At 36.8% G+C, this 21,895-nt stretch overlaps 1 protein-coding gene across 11 annotated transcripts in view; it reads right to left on the reverse strand.

The window, feature by feature from the left end:
• The window catches only part of Smg7 (SMG7 nonsense mediated mRNA decay factor), a 60,749-nt gene that overhangs the window by 21,496 nt on the left and 17,358 nt on the right, over nucleotides 1–21,895 (reverse strand). For 4 of the 11 annotated variants that reach the window (XM_029539255.1, XM_021198933.2, XM_029539259.1 and 1 more), the window contains exons 2-9: nucleotides 18,257–18,393; nucleotides 10,853–10,884; nucleotides 8,064–8,181; nucleotides 6,211–6,343; nucleotides 3,042–3,213; nucleotides 1,810–1,881; nucleotides 685–835; nucleotides 212–347 (exon numbers count right to left, since the gene is read on the reverse strand). In XM_029539255.1, the coding sequence (XP_029395115.1) occupies nucleotides 212–347; nucleotides 685–835; nucleotides 1,810–1,881; nucleotides 3,042–3,213; nucleotides 6,211–6,343; nucleotides 8,064–8,181; nucleotides 10,853–10,884; nucleotides 18,257–18,309 (867 nt within the window). In that variant the 5' untranslated portion in view covers nucleotides 18,310–18,393. Of the gene's footprint in view, nucleotides 1–211; nucleotides 348–684; nucleotides 836–1,809; nucleotides 1,882–2,125; nucleotides 2,145–3,041; nucleotides 3,214–6,210; nucleotides 6,344–8,063; nucleotides 8,182–10,852; nucleotides 10,885–18,256; nucleotides 18,394–21,895 lie in introns of those variants that run through there. The other 7 variants (XM_029539256.1, XM_021198937.2, XM_021198938.2 and 4 more) reach the window with 4 other exon arrangements.

Raw genomic sequence — 21,895 nt, forward strand, 5'->3', positions numbered from 1 at the left:
CAGATTTAACTATTACTATGAATTCATAATTAAGTAGCAACATAGGAACTAGAAGTCTGGCCCTCTGGGCATAGATCAGTAGAGGAATTGTCTAGCTTGTGCAAGGTCCTGGGTTCCATCCCCTAACACACAAAATAACAAAACAATGTTCTCCAAATGTTAAACTTTCCCACTTAAGAGATGACCAACATTTTTGGTTTTTAACTCGAACCTTAAATTGTTCTTCCAACTTCTCTCGAAGAGGGCTCAGCTTTTCCAAACTCTTACTCAGGTATACATGACCATGGAATTTAATAAAGGCCTTGATGAAGTCAGAAACACCCCACTTGGTTTTCAACTCATCCCGGCTGAAATGAATGAAAAACTTGAATCAATCTTAATCAGCAAAATTTGCAAAACCCTTAAACTGAGTTTAGCTTGCAAGTTACTTCATCACCCAATAGACAAGAAAAGGGTTCTTTCTGTCCACATCTAGCTTCACAGCTACAACTCAGATGAGTCAGCACTCGGCTACAAGAAACCACATATTAGGTAAAATTACATGACTGTACACAAAATAATTATGTTCTCAATAGTTTTACACCTAAAAATGACTAGAGATCACTGCCAGAATTTCCTAAACAACAAAATTTGAGATATTAAGGCTCCAGGTCACACAAATTCTCTTGGAAAAGTCAGCCCTACCTTTCCAGTGCTTTAGAAAGTGCTTTTTGTAGATTAGTGGAGGCAGCTGGGAAAGGGAATTTCACAGCAATGCTTCTGCAGTAGTAGAAAATCGTGGTCAGATGGTCTCCTTTGGAAGAAGCTAAGATAGCCAACTGATTGTAAGGCTGACCTAAAGGAGAAAGTTAAGATTCTAAAGTTACCAAGAACTAACCCTGCTATCAAAATATAAAGGTTCAGTTAAATCCGTGAATTAATAATGCAAAGTATTATGTAAGGCAAATCTCATGATGATCAATTACAGATGGACAGAATGTAAGATTGTACACATTAGTGATAGCACATCCTATCACGTGCAGGTTAAAAAGTCACACAATTGAATATTGACTATGGAGGCACACACTTGCACTTCTAGCGCTTGGGAGGCTTAGACAGGATTAGAGTTCAAGGCCACATTGGGCCACAGAAATAGATGGTCTCAAAACAACAACAAAAAGTAGTAAAATTAGAACCAATACAATAAGCAGTCATGGTTTCAGAAAGCGTTAGCTAGTAAATCTCCCTGACCTTATAGGTGCTAAGGACTCATCCCCAGCATGCAGCTCTTTACTGAGGTGTGATGGCTGATACAGGCAATACGAAATGGATCCTTGTGTCCAGATAATCTCTCTACCTGAGACATTATCTAGAATCTAAAGAAGTTTCAACGTGGCTTAGCACAAGTGATTTGTAACAGCCAGTATCTGCTGTTAAGCTCTTTAATTCAAGAATGGCTATTCTGGGAATGTCATCAAAAGCACTACCTTTTATGTAACTGGTTAGTTTTCTAAGAAGAAATCGTTATCCTGAAAGATCACTACTCTGTAGGCCAATTAAGAATGCTGGGTTTGGAGAAAAACTTTAGACCACATTGATTAATTCTATTTATACTGGCTTACAGAATAACATTCTTAAAAGAAAATCTCATTTTAAGTATGTGGAATATGAAGTTCAAAAAGAAAAACATGAAACTTAATGCTGCTAAAATTCAACATCTACTGCTACAATACACTTGGAAAGTGGAATCTATTTGCTAGGGTACTATAAAGACCACAGAAACATGGTTTCTTTAAGGCGGCAGGCAGGCGCAGGACCAGATGCACTCACCATTGGAGGGGACAAGCTGAGCTGCATGCCTATAATAGGACTCTGCCTGGCTAGTCTGGTTTCTGTATCGAGCTGAGAAGAAAAAGAAAATCCAGTTTAAAAATCACATAAATATACAGAAACATACACAAAAACCACGAGGAGGGCATATCCAAAACAGCTAGAGTTTTAAATTCTAGAGATAATAAAGACATTAAAATTACTTTAAAGACCATTAAAGACAGAAAAATTTAAAACAAATTAACTATAGGATTATGTGACCTGTCCGGCCGGCCGTCTCCTTGGACACTCAGCAGTAACCGATGTGAAAGCTTACCTAGCCCCCACTTCAGGTCCTCCAGTGTCAGCCTCACCAGCTCCCACTATGGACTATGCTGGTGACCTGGAGCCGCCCACAAGAAGGGGTGAGTTATATGGCACTTAAAAACAAAACAAAACAAAAAAACACTATACAATATGATCTGAAAATTAAGTATTTCTTCAATATCTTAAAGTGATTTTTGAAAAATGCCTTGCATCTACTGCAGTATTAATTATGTGTGTGCAAAGAAGACATTTAAAGCAAAGCCAACCTAAACATACTGTATCTCCTTGCGGAGCTCACTGATAATTCTAATGTGACCTCTCAAAGTGTCACTCATTTATGGAATTAAGAAATGTAAAATTTACTAATTTAAATACGCTAATGTTCCTCATTCCTTGTTATTTTAGGACAAAACATAATCCTATAGTTAATTTGTTTTATAACCTTTTTAGGCCACCTTAAAGGAATGAACAGAAAAATAAGTCATATATAACCCCAGGTAAAATGTATATAATGGAAATGCAAATTTAACCTTCGAAAGGAAGCAGCATATAAAATGAGCTTTCAGTGTACCAATAGGAAGAAATAATAGACAAACCAGATTAAAAAATAATTTATAAACTTTATTCTAAACGAGTACAAATTTCTAATTTAGAAAATACAATATTACTTTAATAATTTCCTTTGGCTACAGTTTTAGTGTTTGTCTACACCTGGATCAAATCTGAAGAGAATTTAAATTTTAATTTGAGAATTTATTTTTACAAAATTCTGCCAATCTCAAAACATGGAGAAAAAGTTCCTAAAGGTGAATTTTATAATTTCTTCAGATATCAATCTAAGCAAAAGAAACATGCATACTTGAAGCTTCTTCCTAGGATTACTCAAAGAAAAGGATGAGTGTGTCACGAATCCTCCCCAGGCTCACCAATGTCTCCAAGGTGGACGAGGCAGTGTTGGCAAATGTAGGAGCAGGAGCTAGACTGTGGCTTCACTATGGCGCTGCTGTGCGTCTGTTTATTGCTAATAATTCCCAACTGGGAAGACTTCACACGGCATGGCAAATCTACATTAAACACTGTACACAGTTCCTGTAACAACTGAAGAAAAAACATAAGCAAACTTTAATAGTGTCAGAATGGTCTAACAGTAAGTTTGTATACAAGATTATGTGTTTAAGTATCCCATTCTCTGAGAATCCAATAAGAATTGTATGGAGATTAAATGTTTTCTTTGATGGGTTAATCCTTATTTATCAAAGCATTTTCAGATAAAGCATTTTTTTTTTTTTTTTGACTTTTCAAGACAGGGTTTCTCTGTATAGCCCTGGCTGTCCTGGAGCTCACTCTGTAGATCAGGCTGGCCTCAAACTCAGAAATCCACCTGCCTCTGCCTCCCGAGTGCTGGGACTAAAGGCGTGCTCCACCACACCCGGCCAAAGCATTTCTTAAAAACATTCGCACACCTTCGGTACCATTATTTGGGAGGAAGAGGCAAGCATATCTCTCAGTTTGAAAAAATGCCTTACTCCTCACCCGAAGCTCCTTTCTCTGTGGTAAGTAACTCCAGCTTGTGTCAAGTTGACACAAAACCAGGATAATTATTTAGGGGGTGTTGGTGTTGGTTGTGGCTATCCTGAAACTCTGCAGACTAGTTGGTTGATCTTGAATTTTAACCTGAAGTGATTCTGAGTGTTTCTATTCGAGCATGAACCACTATACCTGGCTTACCATTTCATTTCCCTTCACAGTCTCAGCATTTAATACGGTACCTTGGAAACAAACGCTTTGCAAGTTGTTAGAATATAGTTCAGCGGCACAGCAGTTACTTAGCAAATGTAAAAGTGTTAGTAGTAAACAAAACAGAAACAAAATAAAATTGCAAAGCACAAAAGTAGCAGGTTTTCTGACCATATTTTCTGAAAAATGAACAAGCCTCTACTAGATGCTTTCCCTTCACTTAACCCTTTACATTTTACTGTTTTACATGTGTAAGTGCTTTGCCTGCATGTAAGTCCACATACCATTAGATTCCCTGGAATTGAAGTTACAGACAGTTCTGAGCTAGCATATGGATTCTGGGAATGAATTCAGGGTTCTCTGGAATAGCAGCCCAATGCTCTTAACCACTAAGTCATCTCTCCTACTCCTGCTTTAAATTTTAATTATATTTGTGTGTGTGTGTGCCTGTATGCATTATATAGACTTGTGTAAGTCAGAGGGCATGTTTTGAGAGTCAATTCTTCCATTCCACTATAAGATTCAGGTGATTATATATTTGTATCCTTTGAGCCATCTTGCTGGCCCAGTATATGCTTCGTTTTCTTTATTTAACTTTTCAATTATTTATTCAGTTCAACATCAATCCCCTTTTCCAGGAGCATCAACTAAAAATTGGCATACATTTGAAAATAAATTTTGAGAATAAAATAGTTCTTGAGGTTTCTTGGCAAAACCCTTTGGTGGATTTTATAGTGTAAGAACGACAATACCTCCCTTCTTCCCTCTTTTTCTTTCTTTTACAGAGGGAGACAGCCTTCCTATGAACCCCTGGGTTGGCCTGAACTTGTTCTATACCAAGCTTGCTTCACATTCACAAAGATATGCCTGCTTCTGTCTCTGCATGCTGGAATTAAAGGCACATACTATCATTAGTAACTTATTTAATATTTAATATGGCAGTTATTTATATCTTCTAATACAAACACTCTTTTTCTTCATTCAAAGAAAGGTTAAGCCAAAATAAAACCAATGTATAGGTGGGGGCAAGCAATACAGGGAGAACTGGCCAGGGATTTCTTCAGTACACAGTCCTTAAAATTTTATCATTACAGGGGCTGATGAGATGCTCAGTGTGGAAAGGCGATTGCCCCCACAGATGACGCCCAGAGTTTGATCCTCAGAGTCTATGTAGTAGAGTGAACTGGTGGCCCACAATTGTCCTGACTTCCAGCCATGTGCCATGGTATACATGGCATATCCCAATACATAAAAACAAATTTTTAAATTCTGCATTATTCATTTAATTATAAGAAGCTGAAGTAACAATTAAAAATACTAAACACACACACACACACACACACACACACACACACACACACACACACCCCACCCCATGTGTGTGAAAGCCCATGTTAGTCAGAAGAGGGCATCAGAATCTCTGGAAGTGGAATTACAGACATTTGAGAGTTGCTATATAGAGTTCTAGTCCTCTACAAGAGCAACAAGTGCTCTCAAATGCTAAGCCATCTCTCCAGCCCGAAATAGCAATTGTTCCAAGAAATTATGCTTTAAAAAAGTTCCATGAACATTTATTCATTTGTAGATCACACTAGGATGTGACTGAGGAAAAATAAGTATGTGAAAATATAGTTTATTTTTCAAACCGAATAAAAAAATACCTGTTTCTTAAGTAGCTTAAAATAAATTCATGAGGGCTGGTGAGATGGCTCAGTGGGTAAGAGCACCCGACTGCTCTTCCAAAGGTCTGGAGCTCAAATCCCAGCAACCACATGGTGGCTCATAACCATCCATAACAAGATCTGATGCCCTCTTCTGGTGTGTCTGAAGACAGCTACAGTGTACTTATATATAATAAATAAGTAAATCTTAAAAAAAAAATAAAAAAATAAATTCATGATCCATATAAATTCCACTGTGTAGCTAATGCTATAAAACTTACTTGACATTACAGCTTTTAACAACTACCTGACACAACCCAGCTTCCTTTCATAATGAGCACATGTGGTCTGATCACATAACTACCCTCATGTTTTCTTTCACTGCAGCTTGCCTCTCATCTTATCTGCTTTATTCAGAATTAAACCTCCATCCTACACATGTATCTTCCTCTCCCCTCTCTCTGGTAATACTGGTGTTTAAGCCCAAGACCTCATACTACATTCCCAAACTTAAGTCTGTATCTTAAAAAAAATATATTATGAATCATTTCTGATACCTCTATTATGAGAGATTATATGTGATTAACTTTCACTTGTCTCATATGGTAGTTATATAAAGTGTTCATATGCACAAGCTGTGTACATAGAACAGAGAATCACTAAAGCTATGAGAATTCACACACAAAGTAGAACTCACCTGAGTATAGAAGCCACTAGCTGCCTCTAGGAACAGAGAAAGGTTTGCCTGGACTTCACTCCGATTTGGGTTTGCTCGATTCTTGGCTTGGCCTTGAAGTGTTGTGATCTGATTCTTAAAGGCATGATTCCAGCTAAAAATAAAATGCAATTCTATTTGGTATAGTAGTGACTCACTGGGCAGACAGTAGTCCCCCTGAGAACAAGAAAGAACTGTTTGTTATATTATACCACACTGAACTGTAAGCCAGCATTAAAGTTATTTATTTAAATAACTTCAAGCTTTTCTTTGAACAAGACTAGACATACAGTAGCATGCAACTGACTTCAGCAGACACTTACCAGATGCTCCAGGAGGCAGAGTGTGGTGCAACTATGAACCTTTAGAGCTATTACAATAAGACCTACTTAAGAATCCCAGTATAAGCCGGGCGTGGTGGCGCATGCCTTTAATCCCAGCACTTGGGAGGCAGAGGCAGGTGAATTTCTGAGTTCGAGGCCAGCCTGGTCTACANAGTGAGTTCCAGGACAGCCAGGGCTACACAGAGAAACCCTGTCTCGAAAAACCAAAAAAAAAAAAAAAAAAAAAAAGAATCCCAGTATAAAAAATCCGTATAAACTATTACTAATTTTAACACACTGCTCCAACAAATATTATACCCTCAGTCAAGTGACACAGACAGGGTGCTGTGTGTATACTGAGTAAGGTCTGTCCCTATCTCCCCAAGCTAATTAGCTACATCATTCATTCCAATTCCTCTTTAATGATTTTGTTTATCTTATAGGTTAAGGCTTAATTCTTTACAACATAAAATAGAAACCACATTTCAATTCTGGCTACTTAAAGAACACAATGCTGAATTACATTATACTAAAATAAGTCACCATATTATCAGCTTCAAGTCAATTTTAGTGAAACATAGTACCAAATGTCAGCATCAGAGTTGAGGTTCTAGAGCCCGAGGCATTAAAAATAGTTTAGGACATTTGTCAATGCTCCCTCAATATTAGTGATTCCTTCTCATCATGGGCTCAAATATTACAGACATGAGTTCTGATTAGTTAGTAAAGTAAACTACTAGATTTTCTAAATACACAGAGCATAAAAACACAGGGGAGAAAAAAAGGAAAAACCAAATTCACCACCACTTGGATTATTAGGTCTTAATAGACAGAACTGTTCTTAACCGATGTTTAAGTGTTCATCAAGCTAGGAGTCCTTGTTTTAATTTATAAGGCAAGATAAGATCTTCTATAAAAGTCCTGTATTTACTCACTGGGGAGTCTGGTTATCTGCCATTTCATCCTTCGTAGAAAGAACAAGAGGAATAGTCTAAACACACAAAATCTTTCTTTAGTTTTCTGGGGAGCATGAAGGAGGATATAGTCATGTATTTGATTTACATAAACTTTTCTTACAATGCAAATACACTTTCCTGTTGAAAAAACAGGATGACATTGATCACTGTTTTTGGCCTTTGGACTAAGACCAAATGCAAAATCCCGCTGATCAAAGAAAAGTTTATCTTTAAGTTCAAATATAAGACACAATACAGATAAATTCTTAAGAATCTGAGATACTATATATATATGTATAGATTTGTTTATTCCAGAATGCTCCAAAGAGCTGCCTTAGGTAAAATTTAGATCTAAACATTACTCTTCTTATCTTCAAAGACTACACCTGAAAAAAATACTAATGGTTAAATGTTTTGTTTTTAAAAAGTCACAAGTATTAGAATTCTTTTGAAAAAGCTTACACTAGGGTAGTTTGAAAAACAATCAACTAACCATAATGTTTCAAAATCTTGAGATTCCTGATTGCATAGTAATGTCTCAAATGATAATACTTACAGATCCTGTTCTACTTTCTTGTCTAAAGCATATTCCAGATCAGTAACTAGCATTTTCTGGTACAAGTCCTGCAGAGCTTGCCTGGATGTCCAGACCTCAGCTGGACCCAGCTTAGAATCTGCATAATAAAACAAACAAAAACATCACTATATAGTTAAGTCACTTAATCACAAGCCAAACCAATGACTTCTCTCTCCATCCACCAAAGCAAAACTGCTTCTAGCACATCCCATCCACTGCTGCACAGGGTTTATGTTACTGTGTTTCAAATGACCTTCACCTCCTGCCTTTCGCTTAATAACTATATTTGATTTAAAACATTTTTGTCTTTTAGCTATGTTTTTAAGCCGTGTTCATGTGCATGAGGGCATGTATGAGTGAGTGTGGGGTGTATGGACTGGGTGAGTACAGCAGAGAAGGGAGGACATCAGCTATCCTTTCACTACTCCCACCTGTTGCTTTGAGGCAGGGTCTCTCACTGAACCTATAGCTTCAGGTTTTCTAGTGAGGCTGTTGGTGAGGAAGCCCCATTACAGGCATGTGCACAATGACTTTACCTGTTTCCTGGAATCTAGTTCCAATGCTCATGCAGCCAGAATTCCTATGTGCTGACCCAGTCTCTCTAACCCTCATCTTTCAGCTTTAAAAGAAATTATGAAATTAAAATCGCCATTAAAAATAATCATTGTGGGGCTGGTGAGATGGCTCAGCGGGTAAGAGCACCCAACTGCTCTTCCAAAGGTGCAGAGTTCAAATCCCAGCAACCACATGGTGGCTCACAACCATCCTTAACAAGATCTGTCACCCTCTTCTGGAGTGTCTGAAGACAGCTACAGTGTACTTACATATAATAAATAAATAAATCTTTTAAAAAAAAAAATCATCATTTGCTTTTATTTGGATTTCTGTCTGTTCATGTCACAACAGGTCATATATCTGATAGTTAAGTCACTCCATTTGAAATAATGGATTTATAGTAACTCATTTACCGCCAGTAATTCTATTCCCCCCCCCCCCCCCCAATCCTGTTTCCTTTTTATTTTGAATCATTCCTACAAGGATTTGTAGGAATTTTTTCTATCCGGTCACCATCTATCTAATATCTGGATCATTCCTATACGTAGCCCTACTGAAACGATGAGAATTATTTTCATGAATGAAACATGGACATTACACTTCTGTAATCAGTGCACACTACAGCCATTTAATGTAAAAAAAAAAAAAAAAAAAAAAAAAGGCAGAAGCCTGGGATTAAAGTGCTCAACATGCCAGAAGGGTAACGGTGTACAGGGGAGAATTAGGGAGCTGGCCTCTGTATTTCTGAACTGGTGCCACATTTTCCAAAGTCCTTTAAGGTGATTAGTTCAAATGCTGACAGTAAGCTGCCTCAGGGGAATTACGTAGTAGGCATATCAATTATAAGTTTCCAATTTCCAGTTATACAATTCAATTTCATCTAGGAATTTGCTGCTATACCATGTCACAATTTCTACTCCTCTCTAGGTTAGTTATTAGTACCTATACACTACCATAATCCTATTCCCCAAAGAGAATGCCTTGGATATTTGAGTTGGTAGATTTGTTGGCTAGTCAGATTTGGGTCTGATGAAGTGTTTTGTTTTTTATTTGGAGACAGGATCCCACTGTGTAGGAGAGGCTAGCAAGCCTCCATGAGCTCACTCTAGCCTTGAGCTTGTGTTCTTTCCACCTTCATTTTCCATGAGCAAAGATTATAGGTGTGTGCCACTACACAGGGCTCTAGGGGACTGCAAGTCATTCAAATGAGTAAATTTAAACAAATGTTCAATACTTTGGAAAAAGCAAATGGTAAGTATATGCAGCTTGATGTTGTTCTACAGATAGCATGTTCAATGGCAATTCAAGAGTATAATTCCATCACTGGTATCATATAATGTAGATGATGACCACAAATGTGTTAGTAGGAAGGACAACAGTGATTGCACTGTAAGCCTTTTTGCCTCTTTTGCTCCTTATGATATAATAATTGGGTTCCCCATAAACATTAGTCTGTAACTGTCAAAGCTGAAGAAGCACCACCTCCCTAGTAGCTAGTATATGTCCTCTTCAATTATAAATCTTGGCCAGGACTCTGGTTATCAATCAAAGGAAGCTGAATTTTTCATGAGTTAAACATACAACTACATTCCTTCCAAATTTAGATACCACCTCCTATCACATATCTGAGAGGTTAGAATACCACGTGCTGCTATGAAGGACATGCTGATCACCAGCTTTGAATTATGTTCATCTCAGCAGCTGAGTCAAAAATTCTTCTCAAAGGGCTTTAGCTATTATTCAGAGCAGAAAATATTGTAAGAAAAGGTAGCTCACTGAATTTCATACTTTTCAGTGTAATTTTTCTATAACATTTTCTCTGAAGGTTTACCTGCTACTCAGGCTTGAGTCACTGTAAATTGAAAAGAGTATTTTCCTATGAAAATAGTAATCAAATAATACATCTTTAGTTACGTAGTGTAAATTATTTTGTATCTTAAATTATTAGTAAAAGGTTCATAAAAATTAAATAATCACACAAATAGCAACTCAAATTCTCATGTAGTATATATTCTTGAGTAGAGGCATTATACTACATTAAATTCCTTTCACGTATTTAAGAAGAATCCAAAGTATAAGAGCAAGAGACATTTAAAGCAAAGTTATTGCTCTAGGCAACCAGCACAGGGTTTGGTACTACACTTTAAATGAGAAAGGAAATTTTCTCCATTTAATAGAACAAAGTAAGTGGTAAAAAAGAAGACAGCCAATACCTGTCATTTCAGCCTTCAGGACTTCTGCCTGCCTAAGTAAGGAAAAAGAACAAGAGTTAAAAAAAAAAAAACAAAAACGAACCCAAGTTAACATAAACACACTAACTCAAGTTGAACAATGCATTACAATGAGGCAATATGGTAGGGAAATTTATGCCCTCCTTTAACACCCAGTGTAGCAACAGGTTACTTAACAAAGTGATATCATAACTTAAATATTACTTCACAGATCAAACTGGTAACTTCCCCAAAAGTTCATTTCTTGTTCTCCAAATTTGAATAAAAAATACTACAAGCCCTGCCCTCCAATACCTTAATTAAAAACTAGTTTGTTTTCAATTTACTGGTTACCATAAACATTTCAAATTTTCACTCTTCTCAAGCTGCTGTTCCCGTCCCTTTTCCCACTGGCAAACCACAGTTGCATAGCCCTGCTCTTGGAAAACAATCTACTGACTGGGCATGTACTGTACTGACACGCGCTCTCCTTATGAGAACAGGGGCCATTTCAATAGACAGCTCCTTCTAACATTTCCTCAGGACTTGTATTCCTTCCTCTTTTTAACACTCTTTAAAGTTCCCTTGCTACTGGCCCTTTTTTTCTCTTTGTCCTTCAAACATTTTCAAGTTCTCCAAACATTTTTTTAAACCTAACTCCCCCCCTGAAATTCAAGAATTGTCTGTTATTGGTGAGGTCCTAGATTGCTAGATTGACCTCACGGTCCATCCTGAACTCCATGCTCGGTTCTCTTACGTGTTTTTTTCCTCTTGGCAGTTTTATCAGGGCTTCCTAGCTGTGGAAGGCAATTTCCCCCTCCCCCGGAAGATCTCTATGACAGCCTTCTTCTAAGTTTCAATATTTGTCAATTGCAGAGGAATGCTGTCCTCTAAATACTTATTGCACTTTTTTACTGCATTAAATCCTTAACCACCCACCTGTTGCTTGATCTTACCAACTATCCACCTGAACTTAAAACATTTAGTGATTTTTCACTACAAAACTTTTAGTGACAAATTCTGTAGTCTCTGAAACATCACCACTCTTCTCTTCTTAATCTAGCTGCTTTGTCACTGAACTTTTGAAAAGGAGAGTCCCTGGGCTATTAAGAAAATCACCTCTAGAGCCAGGCGTGGTGGCACACGCCTTTAATCCCAGCACTCAGGAGGCAGAGGCAGGCGGATTTCTGAGTTCTGAGGCCAGCCTGGTCTACAGAGTGAGTTCCAGGACAGCCAGGGCTATACAGAGAAACCCTGTCTCGAAAAACAAACAAACAGGGCTTGTGAGATGGCTCAGTGGATAAGAGCACCCGACTGCTCTTCTGAAGGTCCTGAGTTCAAATCCCAGCAACCACATGGTGGCTCACAACCATCTGTAACAAGATCTGACGCCCTCTTCTGGAGCATCTGAAGATAACTACAGTGTACTTACATATAATAAATAAACATTTAAAAAAGAAAAACAAACAAACAAAGAATATCACCTCTAGAGGCCCTTGGTCTTGCAAAGATTATATGTCCCAATACAGGGGAATACTCGGGCCAGGAAGTGGCAGTGGGTGGGCTGGAGAGCGGGGGGGGGGGTGAGATAAGGGACTTTTGGGATAGCATTTGAATTGTAAATAAAGAAAATATCTAATAAAAAATTGTTAAAAAGGAATATCACCTCCACTTTTACTGGCCAATAATCACTTGTCCTTTGTGTCTGAATCAGAGCACTGTACTTTGTTGGGAAACCCAGCTGGGGTAAGGAAATTCATAGGTTCTCAAAGTCATTTTAGTAAGTAGGTATCACAGCTTTTAAAAAATATCCCTTTCAACTAGCATAATGCTTAGCAGGAACTCTAAAACATGCTCTCCCACAGGTTCTGGTATTCTCTTGCATAGAAGAATGATTATGGCTAACAATACAAGTTGACTAATCTTAACAGCTAGAAAAGTAAATTTTCAATGCTAGCTCCACAAAGAAGTGATAAATACATGGGGTGAAGAATATGCCAAACACCCTGAGACTAGATCATTAATTCATGATTATGTGTACTCAACATCACCCTGTACCCTCTGTATGTTTGATTATGTGTCAACTGACAAAAAAATAAAAGATTATTACAACTTGAGATTCCATTTCAAAGAACTAAACTGACCAAAAGCTATATTAAAATTTTTTACAGAAAGTACTATTTACATAAATATTTTACAATTGCAAATTTTTAAAAATTATTTTTCATATGTACATGTGTTCTGCCTGTGTCCTAATTTCTGTCACCTTGACACAAGCTAGAGTTATTTGAGAAGAAGCCTCATTTGAGAAAATTTCCTCAACAGACTAGCCCATGGAAAAGCCTGTAGGGTATTTGATCGATTTGATGTGGGGAGGGCTGGGCTCAATGGGACCACTACCCATGGGCAAGTGGTCCTGAGCAAGTGCGCCAGGTAAGCAAGCAAGCCAATAAGCAGTTCCTGCCTCCAGGTTCCTGCCCTGACTCTCCTTTAGAATTTATTACTGGAAGTCTAAGTGAAACACACCCTTTTCTCCCCAAGTTGCTTTCCATCATGGCGTTTATCCCAACAACAGAAACCCTATCTAAGACAGTAGATGGCTGTGCACTATTTTTATGCCTGGAACCAGCAGAGACCAGAAGAGGGTTGCCATGTGGGTAGGAAGAGTGAAGCCAGTGTTCTTACTGTTTCAGTGACTGTAAATTTAACTTCAGTAAAATATAAAATGAATCCTTTTAGTCTGTAGTCTTTTGTTTTTTCGAGACAGGGTTTATCTGTGTAGCCCTGGCTGTCCTGGAACTCACTCTGTAGACCAGGCTGGCCTCGAACTGAAAAATCCCCTGCCTCTGCCTCCCAAGTGCTAGGATTAAAGGCGTGCGCCACCACTGCTGGGCTTGTAGTCTTTATAAAGATATCCACTGGTTTTTTTGTTTTGTTTGTTTTGTTTTCTAAATATTAAGCTTTTGAAGCGAATCTAGCACAAAAGAACCATCAAATGAACAATACTAAGTAACTATGCTTAGTTATATACCAAATTTCATCCTCCATAAAGTCCAGCCTCACTGGTTACTTTAGATCTAACTCTCACCATTTAGAAAGTCTTGACAAGCATGAGACGCTAAAAATACAAGATTACACAACTTGAGAGAACATAATACATCCTTACTCTATCTTTCCCCAAAATGAATATTTTGCAGTCTATAGAAAAACAAAACTATACGTCAAAAATTCTTGATAGAGCTTCAAAAAATTAATATTACAGTTTATAGCCAATGCTCATATAGAGATATGCACCTTAAAAAAAGACAAAAGACCTAAAACCAAAGACCAGTCACTCTCACACACTCTCTCCCTCAAATCTGCTATAGAACAGGTTGTCTTTGTATTCACAGCCTCTACATTGCCACTGGCCTGGATGAGACAAGTCTTAATGTCCTCTCTCAGCAGAAAATGTGAGCAACGGTGAGATTTCTGTCTGTCTGTGTTCTTACTTTATAAGCTGAAGGAATTAGTGAAAGGAATGAATATACCAAGAATCCAAAAATTAAATCACCATATTTAGTAATAAAATAGCACAATTAAATATAGCTATGAGATATAAAATTTTCAAAATACTATTATATACATTGTCTTTGGGTTCTCTGTTTATTATGCATCAAGCTGGCCTCAAATTTCCATGACCATCTTGCCTTAGTCTCCCCAAGTGCTGGGACTACAGGTATCCCACAACACCCGGTAGCTCTTAGTCATTTGTTAAGAGAAATAAACTATATCTGTTAATCAATGAAAAAGAAAAAAATGAAATTAACAGGCTGAAAACAGTCTGGATAAATGAGAACAAATATATTGAAAGTTACAATCAGGTACAATTCACAAAACAGAATCAAGATCTATAAATATATGCATTCTAAACACTAGCTACTTCAGGAGCTATCACAATACTGTAACACCATTGCTAGACTCTGTTCTAAAGGCCTTGTATAAATGTTAACATAAACTATGTGCTATTACTGTCTTCATTTTGCACTTGAAGAAACATAAGCCTATAGAGATTAAGTAACAAGCCCATGATTACAGGGTTAGAAGGAGTTCTAGAACTCAGCAGTCTGGCTTCAGAGTACAGTTCCTAATCAACTACAGTTAGGCTGAGTATTAAGAAAATAAGACTCAAAACATATGATAGTAACAAGTTCTACTTGAACTTCTGACCTACTTTCCCTGTTTTAACAAAATCAAGTCATTCTAAACCCAGTTATCAAAATAAAACATACAAATGCTAAACAACTTTCTTTTATTTTGGGAGAAGTGGTTAAGTAGTTGGGATTTTTTTCCTTCCCCACCACGCAAGAGTCAAGATTGGCTTTTTGGGGGTGGGGGGTGGGGAGGGTTTGAGACTTTTAAGTTATTACTTTGTTCAACATATAGTTCTAAGAACAATCTGGGATATTACAATATTCACTTATTACAGTCATAACATAAAAATCAAAGTGTAATTAATTATGCAAAATAGTAGGTCAAAGACTGTGAGGTGGGTATGTACTTATTATGAACACACAGAAAACACATGAAAATATAGCTCTCTAGACAGCAAGTTTTCTAATATTTTTCCCTAATAACCTGCAAAAGAATAAATGCTGTTGTTGTCCCACTAAATGTCATTTAGAAGAGACTCTAAGGGAAGATGCTGTTACTAGGGGTTTCCTCAATTCAGGTTAACAAACATGAATTTGCTTTTTCTCAGTGTATATAAAATCTCTGCACACTCTAGTGCTCTATATAAAGTGTTCTCAACCTGTAAGTCAGGACCCCTATGGGCGTCAAACAACCCTTTCACAGAGATCACTTATCAGATATTTACATTAGAAGTCATAACAGTAGCAAAATTACAGTAATAAAGTAGCAACAAAATAACTGTATGGTTTGGGTCACCACAACATGAGGAGCTCTATTAAAGGGTCGCAGCATTAGGAAGGTTAAGAACCACTGATCTATACCATACACTTACTCCATGACCTATATTCTTTGAGTATATGTTTATTAAGGGCCATTCTGATCTGGGAATTTCAGGGATGAGAGCAAAAGACAAAACTAAGTAAAACAAAGATAAAATACAAAGTCAAAAGCTACAGATGAAGTTGGAAAATCAAGAAAGGCAGCAGATCATGAGAAGACTTGCATGGTGTGTTTGTTTAAGAGTTTAAATTCAGTTCTACAATAGGGAATCAATGCTGATTTGAAAGGAACAATATAACAGCACTGTTATGTTACCTTGTATCTACGGGCACTGAGTACATACAGGGCACATACATACCATGGGATGATGACACAAATGCATGAAGCATGGATTAAAAAGGTCAAGACTGGAAACAAGATAAGGATGATACTGTTAAGTAGAAAAACTCCTTTTCAAGAACTCTCCAAAGAAACTAGGAAGGAGGAGGAGGGAACACAATACAGAGCAAAAACACTAACATCACTTCAGGTAATTGGCTTGGACAGGAGATAGTTCAGAAAGCTGCAATCAGTCAGGCTGTTTTCATGAGGAATAACTAAGACGACAAAGGCTATAAGTGGCCTCTTAAAGGACAATTTATAACTACCAAACTACTTGCTAATCTGGTTCTTAACTGTCAATCAGGTGTCCCTTCCTCTACTACTTCAAAGAGCACAATGGGTTAAAGACAACAGTTCAAAGCAGCAGTCAAAAGCCCCCCATTCTTTACCTCCACATAATTCTGAATAAACAATCTATTCAGATGCCATAAAACTATGTTCTCAAGAACAGAAAATAAAACCACTATATTTTTAGCCTGAGTAGAAAATAACATTGGTGACAAACTTATTACAAAAAAACTGGGTCAAGATGTTAGGTTTCTCTCTAAACCTGTTATATGATTATATCTGATTATTTCACAGAAACATTTAAAAACGTGAGACCCAATAGCATATAAAGCAAATGACAAATGACTGAAATGTCATGCTGATAATAGAGTGCAAACCCACCAGTTAAAACTTAATAGCTTAATAATATGATTTGATTCTATTTGTTAGGTGGATTTACTGTGCTCTCATCTATTAAAGTCTTTACATTTTACCTGGCATAGAGGTGCATGCCAGTAACAAACCAGCTATCCCAAGAAAAAGGAAGGAAGACTAAAAAAGTATGGGATTATCCCTGGGTGACACAGAAGTTCAAGGCTAGCCCTAACTACATAACAAAACTCTTATCTAAAAACAACAACAAAACATGGGGAGGGACAGTAGTAGCAACAGTAGAATACTACTACTCCATTTTTTGACCCCCAACGCTGGAAACAAGCAAATAACTTTAAATTTCGGTTATTCCATTCCATCAGTTAAGGAATAATTAATACAGAGGAAACAGGAACAGAGTGATGAAATGCCCCACTATCACAGGATTGAAAAGTGTGTGTGTGGGGGGGGGGGCAATGTAATTCTAGAACCAGAGCACATAAGCATTATAAAAAGAAAGCAGATTTTTGGGGGGTGAGGGTGGGGTAGCTCCAAGTGTCACCATCAATCATAGTATCAACTTACAGGGACAACCATCAGTTCTGAAACCATATTTCTAATATTAATCAAAAATGCTGTCTCATTATTAAGATGCAAGATCAAGAGTAACAATGCATCACATAGATTCATTATAATACATTATCTGTATATGTATTATCTGTATATAATATATTCTATAATAATTTATTACAAAACTCTACAGGAGTCTGAGACATTTAATTCCATCTATACTGACATAGAGAACCCAGAACGGATGTTTCGTGCATCCGTCTTTAATAAATAAATCATTAGATATATAACAGAAATTTTCTTTAACTCTACAGGCTAATTCATAATTATGAATCTCAGGAAGCTGGAGAAGTTGGGCTCAGTAGTTGAAAGCACTGGCTCTATTTCTAGGGGACCCAGGTTCCTTTCCAGCACTGACATGGTGGCTCACGACCTTTTCTGATCCCTGTCCCAGGACCCAACACCCTATTCTAGACTCTGCATACTACATTCCTGGGGTATACACACACATGCAGGCAAAACACCCATATACATAAATAAAGGAAACATTATATATGAAAAAGATGAAGCCCATATTCCAAGGCTTATAAATACTCATACTCAGAAACTTTACATTTAAATACACAAGTTCCTGAAATGTATTTTAGTCCATTCTTTAAAAAGTTTTTTTTTTGAACCATAAGACATACATGGTAATGTCAAAGTAAACCTAGATCATTTCTCATAAGTAAAAATAGGATCTTTAACATATCCCCCCTTCAAGAAGTCGCACATTCTTTCCTCAATGTCTACAGATATGAGAAACTTAACATACATCCTGGAAATCAATAACAGTGCAGAAATCCCTTGTAATTTTTATCCTACCTAATATTACTTGATTTCAGATGCTCCTCTGATTTCAAGTTTTCGGTCCTCATCTGGGACTTAAATGAAACGTTCTCCCACAATGACTATCTGTAAGAACATCCAAGTTTTCACAAGGTAGAATGGTCTAAGACACTCTAGACAGAGGAGAGGAGGAAAATATGAGTTAACACACACACACCAAAAAAGCAAAAAAACAAAAACAACAACAACAACAAAAAAAACCAGAGAAGGTCCCTGGGGAAAAAACTTTCAAAAATTTATTTGAAGTGACTTAATATAAAAGCAAATGAAAAATAGCAAAGTTTTTTCTTTTTTATTAGTTTCTTTAAAGACATTTAAATGTTATTTTGTGTATATTTCTAAAAGATTTTGGTTTTAGATCCTATATATTGCCCTCATGTGCTTATAAACTGAGTGATTTCTTCAGGATTAGAGACCAGTTTCCTGTCTAGCAGCAAGCTGCGGGGTGAGACTGCACAGGTATAACATCAAACAGATGAACCATGTAAAAGCAACTAAAGCACAGGTACAGGTGGCATAATTAATGTTCAAGGCCAGCAGAGGTCACGTTTTTTAGGTGTAACAGTATCTGGCCATTTTTATGTGCAGGGCACTAGATTAATGACAGACTATACAGTGACAAGACAGGTAATAGTCCTTGCTAGAGAGTTAATATAGGATGTATAAACAGATCAACAAAGAAGCAGGTAACAGCAGGTAGTGGTTAAGCATGGTTCCAGAATCATCTTGTGCTATTATTATAGTGATGTGCTGGAGCGGAAGCCGCAGGCAAAACAACAGTTTCCTGAAGTATTAACTCAAATGATTTAGGTAAAATGAGTTATTTGTTAGCTATTGATCACTGTTTACATTTGTAGATCTTATTGCCAGACATTATACTTAAGTGTTCTATATATGTGATCTCACAGAATAGGAGTGTAAGAGAAACTTAAGTGTCTTATTCAGACTGCTGGGTTCAACTTAAGCTCTACTATTTGTATGCCATGTAAGTGAGTCAGTGCTCTACTGCCCAGTTTACTTAGAAGATGGACATAAGTAAGTCACCTCACTGAGATGCTCTGAGGATGAAGGAGAATAACATAAGTCATCAGTACCATAAGCACTGAAAATAAGTTACCTATTATTACATTTCTCGTTATCATTTATAGCTAATTACAACTCCCAATCAGCCAAAAAATGCAAGTATCTTTTTTTCTACAAATTAGGAACATGAAACTAGGAACTCATATCAATACATTTTAGAAGAGAATGCAGTTCTTCATGGTTAGCACTAAAGCATGTCTAAATAGAAATGTCAAGCATGCATGAGGGGGCTTTGTTGCTCTACTTTCAAAGCTTATATTCATGAGAAAGAATGAGATAAAGCAATTCCAACTTCCTTGACATAGCAAGTCACATGGTAAAGCTGTGACTCTGACCCAGTCAGCCTCTGTTACTATGAGCTTCTTGCTTTCTGTCTCTCAGTATCCGCATCTTTATTTGTGGGGGGGTTTACCCACTCAACCTGCAATATACTCCTGTTTTTGTTTTTTTTTGTTTGTCTGTTTGTTTTCATTTGGGCCAACTCTTTCTTGGATTTTAAAAGCCGAGTAACCTCTGTAAGAAAGACATAGTTTGGCCAGTTACTCCAGTACATGTACACATGCAGTTTCACTGCAGCACTAAACAAATAGTTGGTTTACAAATGTTTCCACTAAAGAAAGTTGAATCTATTTAGCTGTGTGTGTGTGTGTGTGTGTGTGTGTGTGTCTGTCTGTCTGTCTGTCTGTCTGTCTGTCTAGCACGAGCATGATGATTATTAGACATTCACCCAAATGAATATAATAATAAATCAGTGTGTGGATGGTGTCTCAATTTAAAGTCAGGATCCTAAATTTTTGGTTACTCAAAACTTGATACTAGTTTTCAGGTATTTTGGGGAAAAAAAAAAAAAATCCAAGAACCAAGAATAACAAGACCTTTTAAGTTTAGGGATGGATCACCATCTTATACAGTTAAAGAACACGAGCACTTAGTTATCCTTCTAAAGTCCAGATTCTCTTTTCATTCAAATGGGATCTATGTCCTATGTATCCTCAGTAAATTAACTCTACAGAAATTAACACATCTGAGGCACACAATAAGACAGTCCAGTAGTTCACATAATTAAACAAGAAATTTAGATTACGTCATCAACAACCAAAAAGTTATTTCTTCTCATCTCAATTTATATTAGATGAGATATACCAAAGCAATAGTTTTAAATTGGCTCTTTAAAAACACTTCTCTGTAATAACCCCTAAATCTTCCTGAAGTATGCAGGCAATGCAATCTACATTAAAATGAATAAATGTCTTAACACCAGAGAAAAAATTTAAAAGAAAGCAACTAAATTAGTATCATGATAGATAAATGTTCAGAAAAGATTACCTTAAAAGACAACGGTGAAGTAATCAGAGATTTGTATATGTGAATAATAAATGTAGGATTAACAGAATACTAAATCACTGTAAAAATGAAAAAGGAAATAGATCTGAAACTATTGTTAATGCAAATTTAAAAAACAATAAGAACCCTCTCTATAATTAAATGGTCAAGTCCAGAACACTGACAAAACCAGTGTCGATGAGTAAGTCTGTGGCTCTGTGGGCGCTCTCCCTGACTGCTTGGTAGCACAAAGTAGTAACAGCAAATGGAGAACAGAAACTATGAGGAAAGTTTTTCATACTTTATGCTATCACACAATTCGAAAACTGTACTTCCAGCACCTACACAAACAAAATGAAAATTTTTATCTACACAAACATGCACACAGATGCTTACAACAATTTCATTCATTATTATCAACCCCTGGATGCATCCAAGATGCTCTACAATGTGTGGAAAACCTGTGGTACACCCAGACAACTATTTATTATTAGCATATGAAAAAGGAGAAAGAAACCTTGATGCATATTGCTAAGGGAACAAAGCCAATCTGACACAGCTAAATAAATTATTTTAACTGTAGGATACATGGGTAAAGAAAACTATGCGACAAAAATACCTTCAGTGAGAACCTAAAAATGCTGAGAATTTTTAAGTCTAAAAAGGAAAATAGGAGTATGATTCTATCCTTTGACACTGGACAAAGTAATCACAGTCCTTTACATAATGTAAAGCACCAAATACATTTAGATTAGGGAGGTACCAACTGCCTAACTTGCAGCACAAAAACAATATGGGAGATGAGCATGTTAATTTATTACCAACAATATGTAAGACAGTGTGAGCTAACTACAAAAAGAATCTGTAATATTATGGTATACAAAGAATATTCTCTACTTACAGGTGGTCTCTGAAATTTTTACCAGAAACCATTACTTATCCTACATTTTTAGTTTTATCTAGACAATTCCTTTTTATTGACCTTCATATCTGTTTAAGAAATGGGTTACATATTCAAATAATTTAATAAACTAGACCCAATACAGATCATATAGACCCTATGATCCATTATTTTGGTCACAATAAATCACATACTTAATGACATCTGCACCCTTCTTAACTCTCTGCAGATAACAGGGCGGTGTTGTCCTGTCACTTTCTTTGACAGACATTTGATCTGCATTTTATTGCCCCTTTCTAACACTATCT

Source organism: Mus pahari, chromosome 5, assembly GCF_900095145.1.
Source record: "Mus pahari chromosome 5, PAHARI_EIJ_v1.1, whole genome shotgun sequence".
Taxonomy (NCBI): domain Eukaryota; kingdom Metazoa; phylum Chordata; class Mammalia; order Rodentia; family Muridae; genus Mus; species Mus pahari.